The sequence below is a fragment of the Ornithorhynchus anatinus genome, chromosome 1 (assembly GCF_004115215.2).
Source record: "Ornithorhynchus anatinus isolate Pmale09 chromosome 1, mOrnAna1.pri.v4, whole genome shotgun sequence".
Taxonomy (NCBI): domain Eukaryota; kingdom Metazoa; phylum Chordata; class Mammalia; order Monotremata; family Ornithorhynchidae; genus Ornithorhynchus; species Ornithorhynchus anatinus.
The window spans coordinates 39,466,458-39,487,020 of record NC_041728.1 but is presented as its reverse complement, the minus strand read 5'-3'; the positions used below and the strand labels follow the sequence as shown (position 1 = coordinate 39,487,020).

The 20,563-nt window shown below is 45.7% G+C and overlaps 1 protein-coding gene across 10 annotated transcripts in view; it reads right to left on the bottom strand.

The window, feature by feature from the left end:
• Nucleotides 1-20,563, bottom strand: part of TTLL5 (tubulin tyrosine ligase like 5) — a 234,578-nt gene that overhangs the window by 212,804 nt on the left and 1,211 nt on the right. For 9 of the 10 annotated variants that reach the window (XR_005659888.1, XR_005659889.1, XM_029083036.2 and 6 more), the window contains exons 2-3: nucleotides 16,685-16,853; nucleotides 6,568-6,674 (exon numbers count right to left, since the gene is read on the bottom strand). Coding sequence is in view for 8 of the 10 variants with exons in the window: in XM_029083036.2 (XP_028938869.1) it covers nucleotides 6,568-6,674; nucleotides 16,685-16,758 (181 nt within the window). In the remaining 2 variants the exon portion in view is untranslated. Of the gene's footprint in view, nucleotides 1-6,567; nucleotides 6,675-16,684; nucleotides 16,879-20,563 lie in introns of all 10 variants that reach the window. The other variant, XM_039911662.1, reaches the window with a different exon arrangement.

Sequence of the window (20,563 nt, the reverse complement as noted above, 5' to 3'; positions counted from 1 at the left end):
TGTATCAATTTTAAAGACAACAGATGAATTTACAAAAATGATTAAAGTCCTTGATGGAGAGAAGAAATCAATGATATGCAGAGCCATTCAGAAGTTTATCTGCTACAGAGTACGTTACGAAGACAAAAAGAAAGTTGCTGTCCCAACTCAAGTGGACACATTCTTGAGTTGATGACATGGCAAAATGATCACTATTTTACTTAGGCTTGCCCCATGTAGATATGCCCAGAGATGGATTTTCTACTAAAAAAAAAAATCAAAAGCTATGCTTGCCTAGGACAAACAAGTCCGTTATACCAAAATCTACACTGGAAACTCAGACATCTTCCTTCTTGAAATTCATTTTATAATTCCTGAAAAAGTATCTAGAATCAAGGTTAAAATTCTTTAGCTATTATTTTCTACATAGTAAACAAATCAACCTTACAATCCAACAGTCCATCGGTTGGATATGCAGTGTTATGGGAGTAAAAAAATAAATAAATAAAAAGTCCTAGGATACAACATTAAAATACTATTACAAAGCCTTCAGGGGTTCTCCGGTTTGCCTGTTTTTAATCCATCAAAGATTTTCCACTATGCTTGGTATTTAAGCTCCCAGAAAAAGTAGTACAAATAATGAAACCACAAACTTGGATCTGCTATTTACCTGCTTTAGGAGTGATGAAATTAAGGGGAAATTCAGAAAGAGATCAGCTTCTGTTATCCACAGAGATTCCTGACCAAGCCCATAAAAATATTTCTGGGAGCAAGTGCAAGTTACAGAATGAAGATAAAAAATATTCTGGAGTAAATTTACTGTTTACCAGGCCAACACTTCCTAAAAGACTGCCCTAACAGGAAGTGGTTTGTGAGGTAGGTAAGTGAAGTAGGAATGAAAGCAGAAGCCCGGCCCTGCCCCTCCTCTGGCTCTAGACAAGTAGCAGACTTTACTTTTTACTCTAGAGAAGCAGCATGGTGTAGTGGATAGAGCATGAGCCTGAGAGTCAGATGGCCATGGGTTTTAATCCCAGCTCTGCCACCTGTCTGCTGTGTGACCTTGGGCAAGTCACTTCATTTTTCTGGGCCTCAGTTACCTCATCTGTAAAATGGGGATTGAGACTGTGAGCCCCGCGTGGAACAGGGACTGTGTCCTACCCGATTTGCCTGTATCCACTTAGTGCCTGGCACGTAGTAAGTGCTTAACAAATACCATCGTAATAATAATAGTTGCAAAACTTTCTTTGTGGCGTGGTTCTCCAAATTTTTCCATCACAGTGTCAATCTATCAATTGTATTTATTGAGTGCTTACTGAGTGCAGAGCACTGTACTAAGCACTTGGAAGAGTACACTACAGCAGAGTTGGTGGACACATTCCCCACCCAAAAGTTCACAATCTAAAGGGGACTTAAGATATAACCTGGGAGGGGGGTTTTCCCAATAAATCAATCAATAGTATTTATTACATACCTACTGTGTGATGAACACTACAAAAAACTCTTGGGAGAATGTTAGAAGACACAATACCTGCCTTCAAGGAGCAGTTTACTAGCCACACGTGACGCAGGTTACAGAATCTGGAAGATGGTGTCGGAATATGACTCTGATGCTCTGAGAAACTCTTGCAATTCAACTGGCTAAACACATCTTCAAAAGTCTCAATCACCCAGGAGTATCTATAACTACGCATTAGAAACACTCCCTCAAGAAGAAACGTAGATGATTATAAACTGCCCTTCACGGCCTATTAATTAATTCACAATTATCTCAAGAAGTGCAGGTTTAGATACAAGCCCACACTAGATGAGGTTCTACACGCAGGCCAAGATCTCTATTAGCAACCCAGGGCAGAATGCTGTCACTGAAATCTGCTACATAAGCAGCCAGTGATACCAAGAGAGGTAAAGGTAGAATACTGAATCAAAAAAGTCAACATATATTCTGGGAGATGGTGTGGGTACCTAAAGAGGCATCGAGATTCAGATCAAATTGAAGATACCAGAGTAATGTAGTGTCCAGTAATCTAAGTAGGGATGGTGCATGGATTTACCAGAGATGCCCCATCCAACTTCTACAGCGGTTCCATCAATATCATCTACACACTGAACATGCTGCACATTAATCGGTAAGTCAGAATCACTCACCATGAAATCAAAGCAACACTTGCCCACTAAACTTCCACTGAGTGTGAAATGGGAGGAGGAGGGATGATAACGGCAGGGTATCCAAACAGCTTCTGTATTGTGAGAAGAACTTGTGGGGCCATAAACAAGAAAAGATGCGGGTGAGGGGGTTTGGGGAGAGAATGAAATGTAAGAGAAAGTAAATAGCTGAGAACAAGCAGGAAAAAGCATCAGAATAAAGATCTGTTAGACGCGGAGAGAATCACTTTAAGTGAGAGTTTAAAGAGGATCATGACACCAAGAGGCAGAAATACAAATGGCACAAGGCACCACAAGTAGCAGATACAAAGGTTTCACAAAGATCAATCTTGAACTATACAGCGCTTGAGATGGAGAGGACTGTCAGGCCCATATGAAGCCAGGCAGCCACTCTTGCATGTGTGCATAAAAATCTCTCTGTCAGCGGGGTCATCTTTGATTTCCAAAGAAACTTAGGCTGTAAGCTCCTTGTGGCCAGGGAACATGTCTACCAACTGTACTCTACCCAAATGCTTAATACAGTATTTTGTACACAATACTGCATAAGTGCTCAGTAAATACCCAGATTATGTGCAAGCATACGCAGCATCCAGTTCAGCAAGAAGGATCACCGAAGATTAAAATCAGTGACTGTTCTCCCTCCTCAGCTTCAGCATAGCTGAGCCCTAAGCCGCCTGTTACTGTACAGAACACTATTCAGAGGACACAGAGAGACCTCAACCAAACCGAAATGACTACATCCTAACCTTGTGTCCCCTGCTGTGCTGCAAAAGGAGAGAGGCTGGAAGGAAGGAAATGACAATTAGTGCAAACTATCATCACTTTAATTAACATGTATACAAGTTCCTTCGGCCATAGGAAACCCAGCACAAGAAACAATATGAATAGCTCGATCTTCAGAGTGATCGGATGACCTTTCACTACTACTAGCCGACGCATTCTGTCCACGTCCTTTCCCAGGGGGATGAGACATGCCTCATCTTTCCAGTACCAATCTGTCAAATACGTGATCTTCTGTGCAGGCATCATCAAAAACTTCTTGGGGATGCGTCTGCGCTTCACCTTTTACGTGACACAAGCCATAGAAACTATGTAAAACACATACCGTCAGAGCCGCCTGTCAAGGACTCTGGCCGCGGCAACGCAGTTCAGAACAATGAGCTGATAATCCAACGGTTGGCACAGAAACAGCTGAATGACACGGGAAGGGGTGAGGGGCCCTGAAGACTTCTGCACTAGTGAATATACACACTTGGGGAAACTAAAATTTAAACAATTATATTAAAAGATAGAAGTTTTGACCTAAGGGGTGAAAGCAAAACTTGTCACAGCATTCTTGCAATAGTCGCATGCCTCAATGGAAGGAGGCAGGAGACATGCTGCATGTAAAAAATTAAGATATAAAGCCAGAGGCTCGAGGCAATGCTGATTTTTATTTTGTTATATCACTGTTGTAAAATTCAGTAATGACATCTGCTACAGACCACTAGAAGGGCAGGAGAAATGATCAAATACAGAAGATGGGAGGGCTCAAGCAAGAAGTCAGCAGTAAAAGAGATAATAATGTTGGTATTTGTTAAGCGCTTACTATGTGCAGAGCACTGTTCTAAGCGCTGGGGTAGATAGAGGGTAATCAGGTTGTCCCTCGCGAAGCTCACAATCTTCATCCCCATTTTACAGATGAAGGAACTGAGGCACAGAGAAGTTAAGTGACTTGCCCACAGTCACACAGCTGACAAGTGGCAGAGCTGGGATGCGAACCCATGACCTCTGACTCCCAAGCCCAGGCTCTTTCCACTGATGAGAATCTAATCCCAGCTCTGCCACTTATCTGCTGAGTATCCTTGGGTAAGTACTTAACTTCTCTTGTACCTCAGTTCCCTCATATGTAAAATGGGATTCTAATACCTGTTCTCCTTCCTACCTAAACTGAGAGCTCCCTGTGGGACAGGTTCTGTAAATGACCGGTGAACTTGTATCTACTCCAGCACTTACAAGAGTACGTGACACACAGTAAGCACTTAAATACCTTCATTATTAATTATTATCAATTGCCAAAAACAAATTTCAAAAAATAAAAAAATAAATGGCCACAGGAACTACTACGAGCCCTTTACCAGAAAACGAAGGTACGAAAACAGTGGTTTCTGAGCTCAAAATTTCAGGCAAGAATGTGAAAAAGCCCCTAACAACCGTAAAATTAAAAATACAAATAATCCCCAGGAAATGGGCTCAGGTAAGCCCCCTACCATGGGACCATGTGGTGCACAATTATATAATCCTGCTCTGGCTACAGATAAGGAAGACAGGAACAGTTCACAAACAGCTGAAGGGGGACCACATCTCCCAAAACATATTATTTAAAATGGACCAGGGACTGAAACTAGGACAAAGATAGAGGAAAGAGGAAGTTCTGCCTAGCAATCGGCCTAAAAGCACTCTCTGTGAGATAACTGAACAGTCTCCTAAGGGATGAAGGAGCGGTGGAAATCCAATTACCTTGACGATTTCATTCTAGACTCCATTCTGGGGAGAGTCTTGAAGGAAGAATCCTTCACTTGGGACCTCAATTTTTTTTTTAATGGTATTTGTTAAACGCTATGTGCCAGGCACTGTTCTAATCACTGGAGTAAATATAAGGTAATCAGGTTGGACACGGTCCATGTCCCAAATAATGGGGATCCCAGTCTGAATCCCCATTTTTTTTACAGATGAGGAAACTGAGCCACAGAGAAGTGAAGTGAATGGCTCAAGGTCACATAGCAGACATGCAGGGGAGCCAGGACTAGAACCCAAGTCCTTCTGACTCGCAGAACCGCTTCTCAATGAGAAGGACCCAATGAACCTTCACCCATTTTTTTCCTCTGGTACTGACAAACCTCCAGTCCAGTTACTGCAGTCCAATTTTCTGATGTGGGAAAATCTGCCACTCCAGAGTGCGCTTGAGGGGCCGAGGATGCACCTTGAGGGACGACCAGAACCATCTCGGTTAAATGTGCGGTTGTGCCAGGGAGGTTCAGACACCGGCAGTAGGATCGGGCCGATCCTAGAGAGAGTCCACCTACGGGCCCTGGTGGCCCAAAGGTAAGAAGCAGTTTGGCTTAGTGGAAAGATCACAGACCTGGGATCAAAACACCTGGGTTGTAATCCCAATTCTGCCCCTTGCCCGCTGTGTGACCTAGGGCAAGTCAGTTAACTTCTCTTGCGCCTCAGTTTCCTCATCTGTATACTGGGGATTCTCTTTCCCTCTCATGCTGTGAACCCCTGGCAGGGTAGGGACTGTGTTTGAATTGTATCTTCCCCAGCACTTAGCATAAAGTAAGCACAAAACAAATACCACAGTTCTTATTAAGGCTCTTCAAGAGAGGATTTAACATGGAATGTTAAATTGATTGATTTATTTCTATTTATTCTATTTATTTGCTCTTGATTCTATTTATTTGCTATTGTTTTAATAAGATGTTCACCCCCTTGATTCTATTTATTGCTATTGTTCTTGTCTGCCTGTCTCCCCTGATTAGACTGTAAGCCCGTCAAAGGGCAGGGGCTGACTCTATCTGTTACCGATTTGTACATTCCAAGCGCTTAGTACAGTGCTCTGCACATAGTAAGCGCTCAATAAATACTACTGAATGAATGAATGAATGTTAACATGCCACGGCATTAGCTCTGAGAAAAGGGATCTGTCCGGGGAACCCTGAAGCAGATCTAGGGTTTCGTTAGGCCTTACTGAAAAAGGGTCAGATATTTTTCTGAATGTTTCCAGTTCAGAGGGCCATGTTTTAATCCATGTGTAAATGGGGCTCCCCTCCAAAGAAGAGTAAATGTTCAGGTGGTCCGTTACCTAACCTTCAAACTGAACTAAATCCCTTGAACAATGATCCGTGAATGAGAGACAGAACAAGCTCCATCATGAATGCTTCAAATCCCAATAACAGGTGCTAGCCACCTTCTTCTTTTGGACTCCCATTTGACTGCCAGGAGATAACAGCCTTCAGGAGTACCCCAGGAGTTCCCACGGAAAGACAGAGGTCCATTTAAATGCTCTGACATCAGGTGACATCTATGGAGGAGGCAAATAACTTCAGTAGAGTTTCGCTAGGCTTTAAATCCTCAAGGGAAGGATTCAACTCCTCTGTTCTTCCCCAAGCTGTCAGTACAGTACTCTGTACATAGTGTGCACTCAAATATATATGACTGACTGATTCTGATCTATTCAGCGAGGAAGAAAATGGATTCGCATCTATTCGGTGAAGGAGAAAATGGCTCAAAGGGTTGAGATCACAATTCAAATTATGACAGCTACCCTCATGGCAGAGCCTTTTTGCCTCTAAGGTGAACCACTGGAAACTCGGCCAGGAGGAATGAGGCTGACGGAACATACTACTACCGAAGCAGGGTCCAGGTGCCAGAGGGCAGACCCACCTCCAATGACCCGGATACTGCTGTCCTTGGTTAAAATGGCCTCCGCATGGAACACCAGCACCGGGATTCTCTTGCAGCCACCAGTCCACAGGATGCATTGATGATCCCTACAGCAACAACCAAAGATGAGATCAGTTTGCACCTGGAAATTTAACTAAGTCCTCCACACGCACAGCTGCACATCCCCCTCTGGAGGGCTTCCCACTCAAAGCATGTTCCTGGATGGCTTCTTTGACACTGTTAACCTGGCTCTGGGCCTAAGGATGCCCCCTTAGTCACGTGCTGTTGAACTCTAGGAGATGAAGAAATACAATGCCCCATTATGTTACGGAAAGCCGGCTTGAAATGGGGTCACAAAGAGTTTCCCTTGTTTTTGTTGTGCTTCCCCGAGCATTCGGTATTGTGAGTTGCCCAACCAGTGTCATGGCTTATTGAAGGCACATCTCCTCCAAGAAGCCTTCCCTGACTAAGCCCTCCTCCCCTCCCACTCCCTTCTGTGCCGCTCTTACTTGCACATCCCCACAGCATGTATGCATATATCTGTAATTTATTTATATTCATGTCTGTTTCCCCCTCTAGACTGTGAGCTCGCTGTGGGCAGGAATGTATTCGTTTCTTGTTATACTGTACTCTCCCAAGCGCTTAGTACAATGCTTTGTGCACCGTAAGTGCTCAATATGACTGAATGAATGAATGGCTCATTTCCACATCTGTAATATGGAGAGTCAATGCCTGTCCTCCCTCCTACTATGCCCGACCTGATTAATCTTTATTTACCCAGGCACTTGAGAACAGGGCTTGAAACGTGCTAGGCACTTAAATACCATGAAAATAAGAATTGCTACACTAATTTACTTTCAGGATAGAATTTCAGAGCAGAAATTCTACTTCCTCCCCCGTCTCCAGATAAACCTGAGATACCCTAGACAGATGGACTGTTATCTTACTTAAAATCTCTGGGGGAGAATTGTTTATCAGTTTCTTTCATCAAATGTAAAATGGTATTGAGACTGTGAGTCCCCCATGGGACAGGGACTGAGTCCAACCCAATTTACTTGTATCCACTCCAGCTCTTAGCACAATGCAGAGTGAATAGCAAGTGCTTAACAAATACCATGATTATTATCATTTAGTATGATCAACGCCTATCTCTGAAGTCGAAATTTAAGATTGAGATCACCTTCAGACTTCTGCAGGTTCAGATTAATCAGTTTCCTAAATAGAGCAGGATCCACAGACAGAGGCCCAAAGGCCAAGAATCAAACACCCTCACCTCACTCCCAGCAGCCTTTTCACTTTCGGCCCTTTTACCAGGAGTCACATGCCCGACTCCCAAACGACACAGCAGGATCCACGCCCTGAAGTCTAAGCACCAAAACTCAAACTCCCAGACTGAGCACAAAAGGATCCAGACCATAAAAGCCCTGACTGCCAAGATCTTCACTCTTAGAACAGGGCAGCTTCAACCTTGTGATGAGTTGTCACCACCCCCTGAGTGAGAACAGCAATTTGGGCATCACTCTTGATACACCTCCTGCTTTTCAAGATGGAAAATGGATGTTTGGTGTTCTGCTCCTTAGCTTGGGGAAAAGTGCCCCCTTGTGACAAATTTTGAGGGCTCTGTTTTATTAATACTTGTTTATAAATCTATCCACTCTTCTCTCACTGCGCTCCAGCTTGCAATCTCTGTTTGGCTCAAACGAACCTATTCGCTGCGCCTCCTTCTCACAACTTCTTGCTCACGGCTTTCCCCGCAACTTCCTCCCCCTTTACATAATAATAATGACAGTATTTGTTAAGCACTTGCCATGGGCAAAGTACTGCTCTAAGTGCTGTTCACATCTGAGAGGCCACTGCTCTCTCCATTTTCAGAACCCTTTGGAAATCCTATCTCTAAACGCTTTCCCTGATTAACCTCTAATTTCCTCACTCTACATCCTGGCTTGCTGCAACTTCAGCACTTCTGCACCACCTGTGCTCTTAAGTACCCTACACCTTCCATGGCACTTTTGTACATATTTCACATACTCTATTAATCATGCTAATAACAACTGTGATGTTTGTTAAGGGCTTACCATGTGCCAGTCACTGTACTAAGCGTCAGGGTGGATGCCCGACAGTCTGATACAACCTTTCTCCCACATTGGGTTCAGAGTCTACAGAGGGTTAAGAGAGGGCCTGTGTAAAATGTGATTATCTTGTATCTAACTCAGCACTTAGTACAGTGTCTGGCACATAGCAAGTGCTTAACAAATACCACTTAAAAAAATTAATTTTAAAAAAGAGGGAGGGAGAACAGGAATTGAATCTCCATTTTGCATATGAGGAAAGTGAGGCAAAGACAAATTCAGTAATCTGCCCAAAGTTACACAGTAGGTTAATGATGGAGCTAGGATTAGAACTCAGCTCCCCTAGCTTCCACACTCATAATAATAATTATGGTATTTGTTAAGTGCTTACTATGTGCCAGGCACTATACTAACCACTGGGGTGGATATCAGGGAATCGGGTTGGACATAGTCCCTGTCCCACGGGGGTTCACAGACTCGATCCCCATTTTACAGATGAGGGAACTGAGGCACCGAGAAGTGAAGTACTCACCCGATGTCACGGCAGACAAGTGGTGGAGTTGGCATTAGAACCCATGACCTTCTGACTGCCAGGCCCACGTTCTTTCCACTGGCCACACTGCTTTCGTCTTATTTAAGTACCTACTCACTCCTACCAACTAACTCCTCCTTCCTCATCCGATTTTATTTTAGTGTCTGTCTCCCTCCTCGGTTTGAAACTCCTTGAGGGCAGGGACCATCTCAATTAATTCTGTGTTCTCCCAAGCATTTAGTACAGTGGTCTTAGTAAGCGCTTAATAAACACCATCGATCGACTGAATGACTTCTTAATCTCCCGTTTCCAAGGACATGAGAGTTGAGGGAAGCAGGAGACTATCCCTTCAAAGTCTCACCAAGCGGAAGTTTTACTGACTGAGCTCTATCCCTCCAGCATCAGTAACAGACTGGCGTCGTCGTTTCCAAGAAGAAGCTGAGAGAGGCGGAAGGGCAGTGTGGTTTAGTGGAAAGAGCACCTGAGGGAAATCGGGAACACCTGGGTTCTAATCAAAGCTCTAGCACCTTCCTGCTTGGTGACCTTGGGCAAGTCACTTCGCTTCTCTGTCCCTCAGGGGTCTCATCTTTTAAATGGGGATCAAATACTTGTTCTCCCTTCCTCTGTCTGAGACTGTTAGTCTCATGAGGGTCAGTGATTGTGTCCGATCTAATTGGTTTTGCATCTACCCCGGGGCTTAGCACTTATCAAGTGCTTAACCTTACACCCTAATAATTACCATTAAATGAGAACATATGCTCCTTTTGGGTAGGGAATGTGTCGCTTCTTCATTCTGTACTTTCCAAGCCCCTAGTACAGGGCACGGCAGCAAGTGGGCACCCCATAAATGCTAATACTCCCAACTATAGAAATAAAGAGCACAGACAGGCGGGCTCAGTCTAGAACCAATGAAGAGCCTTCTCCATTGGCTTCCCTTAGCCAAGAGGGAGAAAATAGCTCAGGTGTTCTACCCAGCTTGGTCCCCTGTAGAGGGGAGCCTTGTCAGAGAGCACACACAGATTAATGAGAACAAAGCCTCTGACAAAGAGGCAGATATTTAGAGACTGAAGTGTCACACCGCTACAGACTTGCTCACTAGGCAGCACTACCAGTCCCAGGAAGAAACCTTCGCGCTCCGCCTTCACACCCAGCTGCCATCACACAACACTTGGTTTTTCCTCATTCCCCTCTAAACTGGAAGTTTGCTACAGGCAGGGAAGGTGCCTGCTAACTCTGTTGTATTATGCTCTCCCAGCGCGTAGTACAGTGTCTGCACCTAGAAAGTACTCAATAAATTCCATTGATTGATCGTCAGTCCCCTTATCCCCACTCACCCCACCTTCACCTTTTATTCATTCGATCGTTTTTACGGAGCACTTACTCTGTGCAAAGCACTGTACTAAGTGCTTGGGAGAGTATAACAATAAACAGATACAACCTCTTCCTGCACCCACTCCTGCCCCTCATTCATTCAGTAGTATTTATTGAGCGCTTACTGTGTGCAGAGCACTGCACTAAGCGCTTGGAATGTACAATTTGACAACAGATAGAGACAATCCCTGCCCAATGACGGACTTACAGTCTAATCGACCCTCTTCCCTCTTCTACACAGCCAAGATAAAAGCAACAGGGATGTTATGGGTTTGTTTTTTTTTTTTTTTTTTTTTTGTTTTTTTTTTTTTACAAGGCAAGCAGAGAAGGGGGTGGGATAGGGGAGGGCAGGAAACTAGTACAACAGGGACAGGAGCGTTTGGTGGGAGTCAGAGCTCATGTCGGAGGTTTGTGGGGAGTGGCAGGCAAGACAGGGTGGAGGAGCCAGGGATGAGTAAAGATTGGCTTTCCTGGTAACGGCTGACTGCCACAAGGATTTTCCTGGGAGGAATGGTAGCAAATCTACTGAGCTTGCAGCGGCTACATAGGACCTTTTGTTGTTCGCTTTCCCTGGAAACATGTCATTTTGGCACTATGGCACTATGACACTCCAGCGACCTCATTAAGTGCAGCTGCGGTGTCCAGAATTAATACTAAAAATAATGATAATAATAATAATTGTGGTATTTGTTTAGCACTTACTATGCGCCCAGTACAATCCGTTCAGACTCAGTCGCCATCCCACCGGGGACTCAGTCAAAGGACGAGAGAAAACAGGCTTTTAGTCCACATTTTACAGATGAAGAAACTGAGGTGTGGGAAAAGTTAAGAGACTTGCCCAAGGTCACACTGCAAGCAAGCGGTAAAGCCCAAATTAAAACCCAGATCTCCTGACTCCCACTTCTGTGCTTTATCCACTAGAATTCTGTGCTGCTTCTCTGGACTTGGCAGCTTCCCTTCTCCTGTCACAGCAGGGTGTGGAGATTCTCCCAGGATGGGGCAGAGAAACACAGACAGTTTGCAGGAGGATGCGCAACTGTACTGAGCAATGTTTTACTTTGTGGGATGGCCTTCTCCCCACCAGATAGGCTAGAAGAGAGGGCTCCGGGAACTTGACACTCAACAACTACAGAGGTGAGCAGCACTAAATGGTTCGACTTTCCTAATCTAGGCGTGTCCTGGGTGGGGAATTGGAATAGTTGCTTGCTGAAGCCCATCCAGACTCCTGTGGTACTCTATCCAAGATCTGAGGATGCTTTCTTTTTAAGGAGCAACTTCAGGAGGGATTAACTCAAGGAACTGAGGCAAGGGCTTCTCATTTTCGGTTTCTAATCGAACCCTTCATAAATTCCAGATGGCTCCAAAAATTGGGAGGTGAAAATGCCCCCTTTCTATTTAACTGATGTGAAATAAGCCAGTGAGCAGAGATTAAAATGACTTCTTTTTGTAGTTTTGGGTTGGTTTTTTTTTTACTAGTATTGGTTAAGCACTTACTATGTGGCAGGCACTGTACTAAGCATTAGCATAGATACTAGGACACAATCCCTGCCCCCCTTAGGGCTCAGGGTCATAATCCCTATTTTACTGATGAGGTAACTCAGGCACAGAAGTTAAGTGACTTGCCCAAGGTCACACAACAGACAGGTCTTGGAACTGGGCCTAGAAGCCAAGTCCTCTGATGCCCAGACCTAGGCTCTTTCCATTAAGCCACACTGCTTCACTTATTTAGTTCCTAAGTAGACAAAATTAGTGGCCGGTTTATCTAGACTACACCGCCTCTGCCAACCCAAACCCCACAACACTCAGAAAGACTAGAGCCACCGGTCTAAGCTTGGCTAATTCAACTGCTTCACCGTTTCCCTGCCTCTTCTCAAATCAGGAGGCAATGGGATTGTGCTGGGACTCCCTGGAAGTGCTAAACGCTTGGGAAAGTACAGTCAATGCCTGATGCATAGTAAGCATTCAAACACCAGAGTTATTATTATAATAATAATAATAATCACCATCATTCATTCCATCGTATCTATCGAGCGCTTACTGTGCATAAAGCACTGTACACTAAGAGCTTGGGAGAGTACAATATAACAATAAACAGGCACGTTCCCTGCCTGTTTCGGAGACGGGATCAGAACCCAGGTGTCCTGGCTACGAGGTGTCCGTGTTCTTTCCACTAGTCCATGCGCTGCCCAGTAGTCCCAGCACCGTCCTACGGCAGTGAGGCAGTTGAATTAAAGAAGTTTAGACTGGTGGCTCTAATCTTTCTGAGCGTTGAGGGGTTCGGGTTGACGGAGGCGGCGTAATCTAGATAAATCTGCCACTAACTTTGTTGCCTTAGGAGCTAAGGAACCGAAGCATTGTGGCCTAATGGAAAGAGCATAGGCCCGGGAGTCAGAGAACCGGGGTTCTAATCCCAGCTCCACCACTGTTCTCCTGTGTGACCTTGGACAGGCCACTTCACTTCTGAGCCTGAGTTACCTCAGCTGCAAAATGGGTATTAAGACTGTGAGCCCTATGTGGGACAAGAACTGTGTCCTACCCAATAATCTTGTATCTACCTCAGTGCTTAGTACAGGGCATGGCGCATAGTAAGTGCTTAATAAAGACCATTCAAAAAAGAACAAAAAGACTACAGTCAAGCAGTCATTTTAATCTCATCATCATCTCCATTCAGAATGTCCAGAGACCTAAGGCTAGGGAATCTGTAAATCCACTACAGGGTTTCTACCAGTAAAAACTGGCATTTAATAAGAGTTTACTCTGTGCCGAGCACTGCACGAAGCACTGAGGTGAACACTCTATTACCTGCTCAGACACAGTCCCTGTCCCAGATAGGGATATCAATCTATGCCGGTGGGAGAACGCAGTAGATTTCAATCCCCCATTTCATGGTCGAAGAACACTGAGGCACAGAGAAGCTGACTACCTCACCCAAAGTCCCACAGCACACTAGTTCCTAATATGAAAACAATAATATTATAATAACAATTTTGGTATTCGTTAAGCACTTATGTGCCAAGCACTGTTCTAAGCACTGGGCTAGATACAAGGTAATCAGGTTGTCCCACGTGGGGCTCACAGTCTTCATCCCCATTTTACGGATGAGGTAACTGAGGCACAGAGATGTTAAGTGACTTGCCCAAGGTCACACAGCTGACAAGAGGTGGAGCCGGTATTAAAACCCTCGACCTCTGACTCCCAAGCCTGTGCTCTTTCCACTAAGCCAAGGTCTAGGCGACCAGTGCTCTCAACAGAAGCAAAAGACACAAGCGGGCCATTAGAGATCTCCAGGGATGCAGAGGATCCGACCTAATCACAATAACCTCCCACTTTCTGCCTTTAAAGAAATTACGGCCTCAAATGCCTTAAGAAGGGTAAAGGCAACAATTTTGCCCAAGGGTGCATTCCCAAAGAAGCTGCTCCAATTCAGAATCTCTAGCTCCCAATCCGGATCTTCCTGTCAGTAGAAGCTGAGCCAGCAGGAAGGGACTTAAGGACAGGTGCAGGGGGAGGGATTTGCAAAGGGAGGCCGTACAGGGGCTCAGGAGGGAAGGTCAATGCGAGCTTCCCTCCCCCACAGAGAAGCCAGTCCCACCACCAAAATGGAAGCCGAGCACGAGGAGCACGAGTGCTTCCGAGGAACGGAGGGCTCACAGCGTGGTATGGGCAGGGACGCCTTTCTGAAATCTGGATCAGTCTCTCCTGTGGAAGCCAACCGAGTCCTGCGCTAAGTGGAATGGCACTTGAGAAGCAGCGTGGCTCAGTGGAAAGAACGCGGCCTTGGGAGTCGGAGGTCACAGGTTCTAATCCCGGCTCCGCTGCTAGTCAGCTGTGTGACCTTAGGCAAGTCGCTTAACTTCTCTGTGCCTCAGTTCCCTCATCTGTAAAATGGGGATTAAAACTGTGAGCCCCACGTGGGACAACCTGATCACCTTGTATCCCCCAGCGCTTAGAACAGTGCTTTGCACATAGTAAGCGCTTAACAAATACCACAATTATTATTATTATTATTATTAATGGATAGAGCACGGGCCTGGGAGTCAGAAGGACCTGGGTTCTAGATCCGGCTCCGCCACTCGTCTGCTCTGTGACCACGGGCAGGTCATTTCACTTCTCCGTGCCTCAGTTACCTCACCTGGAAAATGGGGATTAAGACTGTTGAGCCCCGGATGGACTATAGCCAACCCGGTTAGCTTGTATTGACCTCAGCCCTGAGTTCGGTGTCTAGCACAGTGAGTGCTTAATACCAAAAAAAAAAAAAAAAAAAAAAATTGGTCCTGAGAGGAAAGGAATGGTAATAATAATAATGTTGGTATTTGTTAAGCGCTTACTATGTGCGGAGCACTGTTCTTAGGACTGGGGTAGATACAGGGTACTCAGGTTGTCCCATGTGAGGCCCACAGTCTTAATCCCCAATTTACAGATGAGGAAACTGAGGCCCAGAGAAGTGAAGTGACTTGCCCACAGTCACACAGCTGACAAGTGGCAGAGCCGGGATTCGAACCCAAGACCTCTGACTCCCAAGCTCGGGCTCTTTCCACTGAGCCACGAAGCAAGAATGCTGGGCTCTGATAGACAGATAGGCAGGAGAGGGAAAGGTGACAAGAAAGAGAAATGACAAAATGGGGAAATCCCAGCTGGAAAAAAATCCAGTTTGGCTTCCTGGATTCTGCACATGGGAAAGAGAGAGTCTGTGCCCCAACCCAAAATCCAGGTCTCCTATAGCTCACTGACCTTTAAATGGGCTAAAATACTAACTCCGAGACTTGATTACTTTTTGCAAGAATGGTTTCAAACTACAATGAGAATAAGCAAGTGGGACCAGGGAGGTTGTTTTTTTTGTTTGTTTGTTTGTTTGTTTGTTTGTTTACTCACGTGAGCCAAGGAGATAGGCTGAAGGGTTGATTCCTCCATGGGTCAGGTAATCTAGCTCAAACTATTACCCAAGAGAGCGCTGAGACACAGTGGGATACAAAAATAACAACGGTATTTATGGAGCACTAAATGTCCTGACCAGTATTTATGGAGCACTCACTGGATGTACCTACTGCTTGGAAAAGTACACCAGAAGCAGAAAACACATCCCCTGCCCGCACGGCGCTTACGTTCTAATAATTCACCACGCGTCCGCCTGGAAAGCTGGAATACTTACAGGGATTTGGGCAAGGCACTGATGATTGTTTTACGGTTCGAACTTTCCCATTCGTTCTGAAGAAAAACCCTTCTCCCAAATCTTTGGGAAAAATTAAGCACTAAACAATTATGGTCACAGAGGTGAATCCTCACTTCCCCTCAAGATTCTCCTGCTCCACAGTTTCCTGGGTCGGGGTTCCCGTTCAAAAACTTAACAACATCCACTGGGGAGGCAGCCCCTAGTTGAGCAAAATCCACTTCCCCTTTGGAGCACAGTTGTTAGAAAGAGTCTAGGATTCAGAGGAAGGGGCATGGAAGCTGATGGGAAACAAGGAACAGCAGGCAAATGAAAGACATATACAGGAAGCATCGGAGCCTAGTGGAAAGGACCCAGGCCTAGGATTCAGAGGACCTGGTTCTAATCCTGGATCTGTCACTTGCCTGCTGTGTGATCTGGAACAATTCATAACTTCTCTGTGCCTCAGTTCCCTCGTCTGTAAAACTGGGTTGGACCGCGTCCAACACACGTCCAACCCGATTTGCTTGTATCCCCCACTCCCAGCGCTTAATACAGTGCCTGGCACATAGTAAGAGCTTAACAAATACCATAATTATCATCATTATTATTAAAATGTTCTTTCTCCCTTAGACTATAGGTCACGGGTGGGTCAGAGACTCTGCCAGATTTGACTGTCTCGTACCTTCACCGTATCTTCAATACCCGTTCTCCTTCCTACTTGGACTGGTCGCCCCATGTGAGATGGGCTGTGTCCGCCCCAATCATCTTGTATCTACCCCACAGGGTATGGCACAGGGTAAGCACTTAACGCAATTACTAAACAAGAGCCAAATAAGTACCACAAAGGTTATCACATAGCTAATAGGTAGAGATTAACATCAGATCCAGGTGTGGCGATCAGAATGACAGGAGCAATTAGCTTAAAGGAAAACCAGCCCAATTCTCCAACAATCTCGGAGGAGCTAATGTTTCCAAAGCTTGTACACAGTTACTTACTCTGGGCCTGCCACCTCCTCCTCTCCGGAGGATGCTGCAGCTTCGTCCAGGCCCCGGGCCATCACGACTGGCATTTCCTTTGGGGTTTTTCATGCAGTCAGCAGATGGGGGCCTCACGGACCATTCCTTGTAGTTTCACTGGATTGGAGAATCTGGGTGGCAGAGCTCCCTGCAACAGCCATCAAGAGAGACGTCTTAAGGCCGGGGGGAGGGGAAAAAAAAGTATTTCCTTTAGCGAGGGCTCATCATCAGCACTTACAGAGCTCCTACTATATGGACGGCACTCAAACAGATGCTTGGGAACACACAACGGACAATCCCGGCTCCCGCCCTCAGCCTCTTACCCAAAATGCCCTGTGCACGTGGGGCTGCGACCAGGTTACGCAGAGGCAGCCGAGGCCTCTAAGAAATTTCAGAACTTTGGAAAGCTTTGGCTCCTCTAGACGCTAAGCTCACTGTGGGCAGGGAATGCGTCTACCAACTCTTGTACTCTCCCGAGCCCTACACACTATAAGCACTTATTAAGTACCATTAACGAGGACGCAGCCGGGCTCTCAATGACCAGAATGGCGGCCCCTCGGGGCCCCTTTCCCATTGGACTCGTATGACCCTGTACCTCTGTGCTGTCTTTTACATTGTCTTGTATTTATATTATTTCATATTCCTATTGTATCTGTCGTCCAAAGCTTTCCCCTCATTTTTAGCCTGTAAACCCGTGGACTCGTATGAGGCTGTACCTCTGTGCTGTCTTTTACATAGTTTTGTATTTACATTATTTTATATTCCTACTGTACCTCTCATCCAAAGCTTTCCCACCTCCCTTTTAGACTGTGAACCCGTGGCGGGCCAAGGACCAGGATTAACTTGCACCAGTGCATTTCTTCCCAGAGTTTAGTATATTGCTCTGCACACGGTCAATCCACTACTGCAGCCCACTGAATATTTACCAAGGGACTTCTCCCGGGGTACCAACTGCACTAAATATGATTCCTGCCTTCTGGAACCTTACATCTAAGATAGGCTCATTTCATATACCTCACAGAGATGAACAGCATTTTCAAATGTACAGCTCAGGTCTAAGTCCAACAATCTTTGCAAAGGCCAACGTTTTCTTTTCTCTTTATTGGTCAATACTTTCTTTTTGTGACCAACTGGATTGGCACAGTGGGGAGACAAGCCAGTCGGACAGAGAAGTTTGGAAGAAGTGGCCTGCCTCATTTTATCTGCTAGTCTAGTTTGGCTTCCTGCAAGGTGCTCTGGCCAGTAGGGCTCCAGACTCAGGCTGGATCCAGGAGGCCCAAAGAGAAAGAATAATAAGAATAATAAGAATGTTGCTATTTGTTAGGCGCTTACTCTGTGCAGAGCACTGTTCTAAGTGCTGGGGTAGATACAGCGACATCAGGTTGTCCCACATGAGGCTCACAGTTAATCCCCATTTTACAGATGAGGGAACTGAGGCCCAGAGAAGTGAAGTGACTTGCCCACAGTCACACAGCTGACAAGTGGCAGAGCCGGGATTCGAACCCATGACTTCAGACTCCCAAGCCCAGGCTCTTTCCACTGAGCCACGCTGCTTCTCTAGTGTTGGTATTTGTTTAGCGCTTACTATGTGCACAGCACTGTTCTAAGTGCTGGGGTAGATACAGGGTCATCAGGTTGTCCCACGTGAGGCTCACAGTTAATCTCCATTTTACAGATGAGATAACTAAGGCACAGAGAGGTTAAGTGACTTGCCCACGGTCACACAGTTGACAGGTGGCAGACCCGGCATTCGAACCCATGGCCTCTGACTCCCAAGCCCGGGCTCTTTTCACTGAGCCACGCTGCTTCTCAGAATAATAATAATAATAATAATTATGTTGGTATTTGTTAAGCGCTTACTATGTGCCGAGCACTGTTCTAAGCGCTGGGGTAGACATAGGGGAATCAGGTTGTCCCACGTGGGGCTCACAGTCTTAATCCCCATTTTACAGATGAGGGAACTGAGGCACAGAGAAGTTAAGTGACTCGCCCAAAGTCACACAGCCGACAAGTGGCAGAGCTGGGATTCGAACTCATGAGCCCTGACTCCAAAGCCCGTGCTCTTTCCACTGCCTAGTGGAAAGAACACAGGTCTGGGAGTTGGAGCCATTTTTGCCTGCTGTGTGACCCTGAACAGGTCATTTACACTTCTCTGGGCTTCAGTTTCCTCATCTGCGAAATGGGGATGCAATATAGGTTATGCCCTCGAGAACTGCGGGCCCCTTGTAGAACCAGGCCTGTTTGTGACCTAATGATCTTGTATCTATTCCAGCACTCAGTTCCGTGTTTGGCACAGAGTAAGCCCTTAAACGATTCCACATTTATTATGAGTAGTATTTGATCTAGGTCTGAAAGTAGGCTTTCTGCAAGTAGGATCTGATGAAGGCCGAGCTCATTTGACCTTAAATGCAGTCAGTTAAATTCATTCAATCAGTGCTCCCCAACGGAAGATTCTTCTGGGATCTTTCTCCACCGGCAAGCAGAGGGCAGAACCTCCTAATATCCCCGACACAAGATATTTACCAGTCTTAGCAAAGGACGCAAAACTATATTCTTCCAAATAAAGACAAACCAGGAGACCTCTCCCTAATTCTCTGAAATTGATCATCGGGGGGTGGGGGGTGGGGAGAAATCAAATGTCCTTAAAAAGTCTTCTTTCCTTTACGCTATTCGTTTTGGTCTCATTTTCCAAAGCTTTGGAAGTTCCCTCCCCTGAAACCATGCAACTTCCAGTTATATTTTAGTACACTGCTTAAGCGCTTAGTACAGTGCTTGGCACACAGTAAGCGCTCAATAAATACGATTGAAGGAATGAACATTTTAAAGGGAAGGGCAACCTAGTCCCATTCTAGGACACGTACAGGCACGAAAGTTTGGTCTTTGTCCACAAAGAAAATTTGCAAAGTATAATAATGGTATATATTAAGTGCCTACTATATGCTCGCACTGTTGTAATAATAATAATGGCATTTGTTAAGCGCTTACTATGTGCCAAGCACTGTTCTAAGGACTGGAGTAGATACATGGTTATCAGGTTGTCCCACGTGGGGCTCACAGTCTTAATCTCCACTTTACAGTTGAGGTGATGGAGGCCCAGTGAAGTGACTTGCCCCGAGTCACATCGCCGACAAGTGGTGGAGCCTGGATTCGAACCCACAACCTCTGACTCCCAAAGCCTGGGCTCTTCAAGCCAATCGCGTTGGACACAGTCCCTCGTCCCCCCGTGGGGCTCGCTCACCGTCTCCATCCCCATTTTCCAGATGAGGGAACTGAGGCCCAGAAAATAATAATAATGTTGGTATTCGTTAAGCGCTTACTATGTGCCAAGCACTGTTCTAAGCGCTGGGATAGATACAAGGTAATCAGGTTCTCTCAGGTGGGGCTCACAATCTTAATAATAATAGTTTGGGTATTTGTTAAGCACTCACTATGTGCTGAGCACTGTTCTAATTGGTGGGTAGATACAAGGTAAACAGTTGACCCACGTGGCTCAGTGGAAAGAGCCCGGGCTTGGGAGTCAGAGGTCACGGGTTCTAATCCCGACTCTGCCGCTTATCAGCTGTGTGACTGTGGGCAAGTCACGTCACTTCTCTGGGCCTCAGTGACCTCATCGGGAAAATGGGGGTGAAGACGGGGAGCCCCACGTGGGGCAACCTGATCGCCTTGTATCCCCCACTGCGGTTAGAACAGCGCTTTGCACATAGTAAGCGCTTAACAAATGCCATTATTATTAAAATGGGGATGCAGACTGTGAGCCCCACGTGGGACGACCTGATCACCTTGTAGCCACCGCCCTCCCCAGCGTTTCGAGCAGTGTTTTGCACATAGTAAGCGCTTAACAAATGTCATTATTAAAAT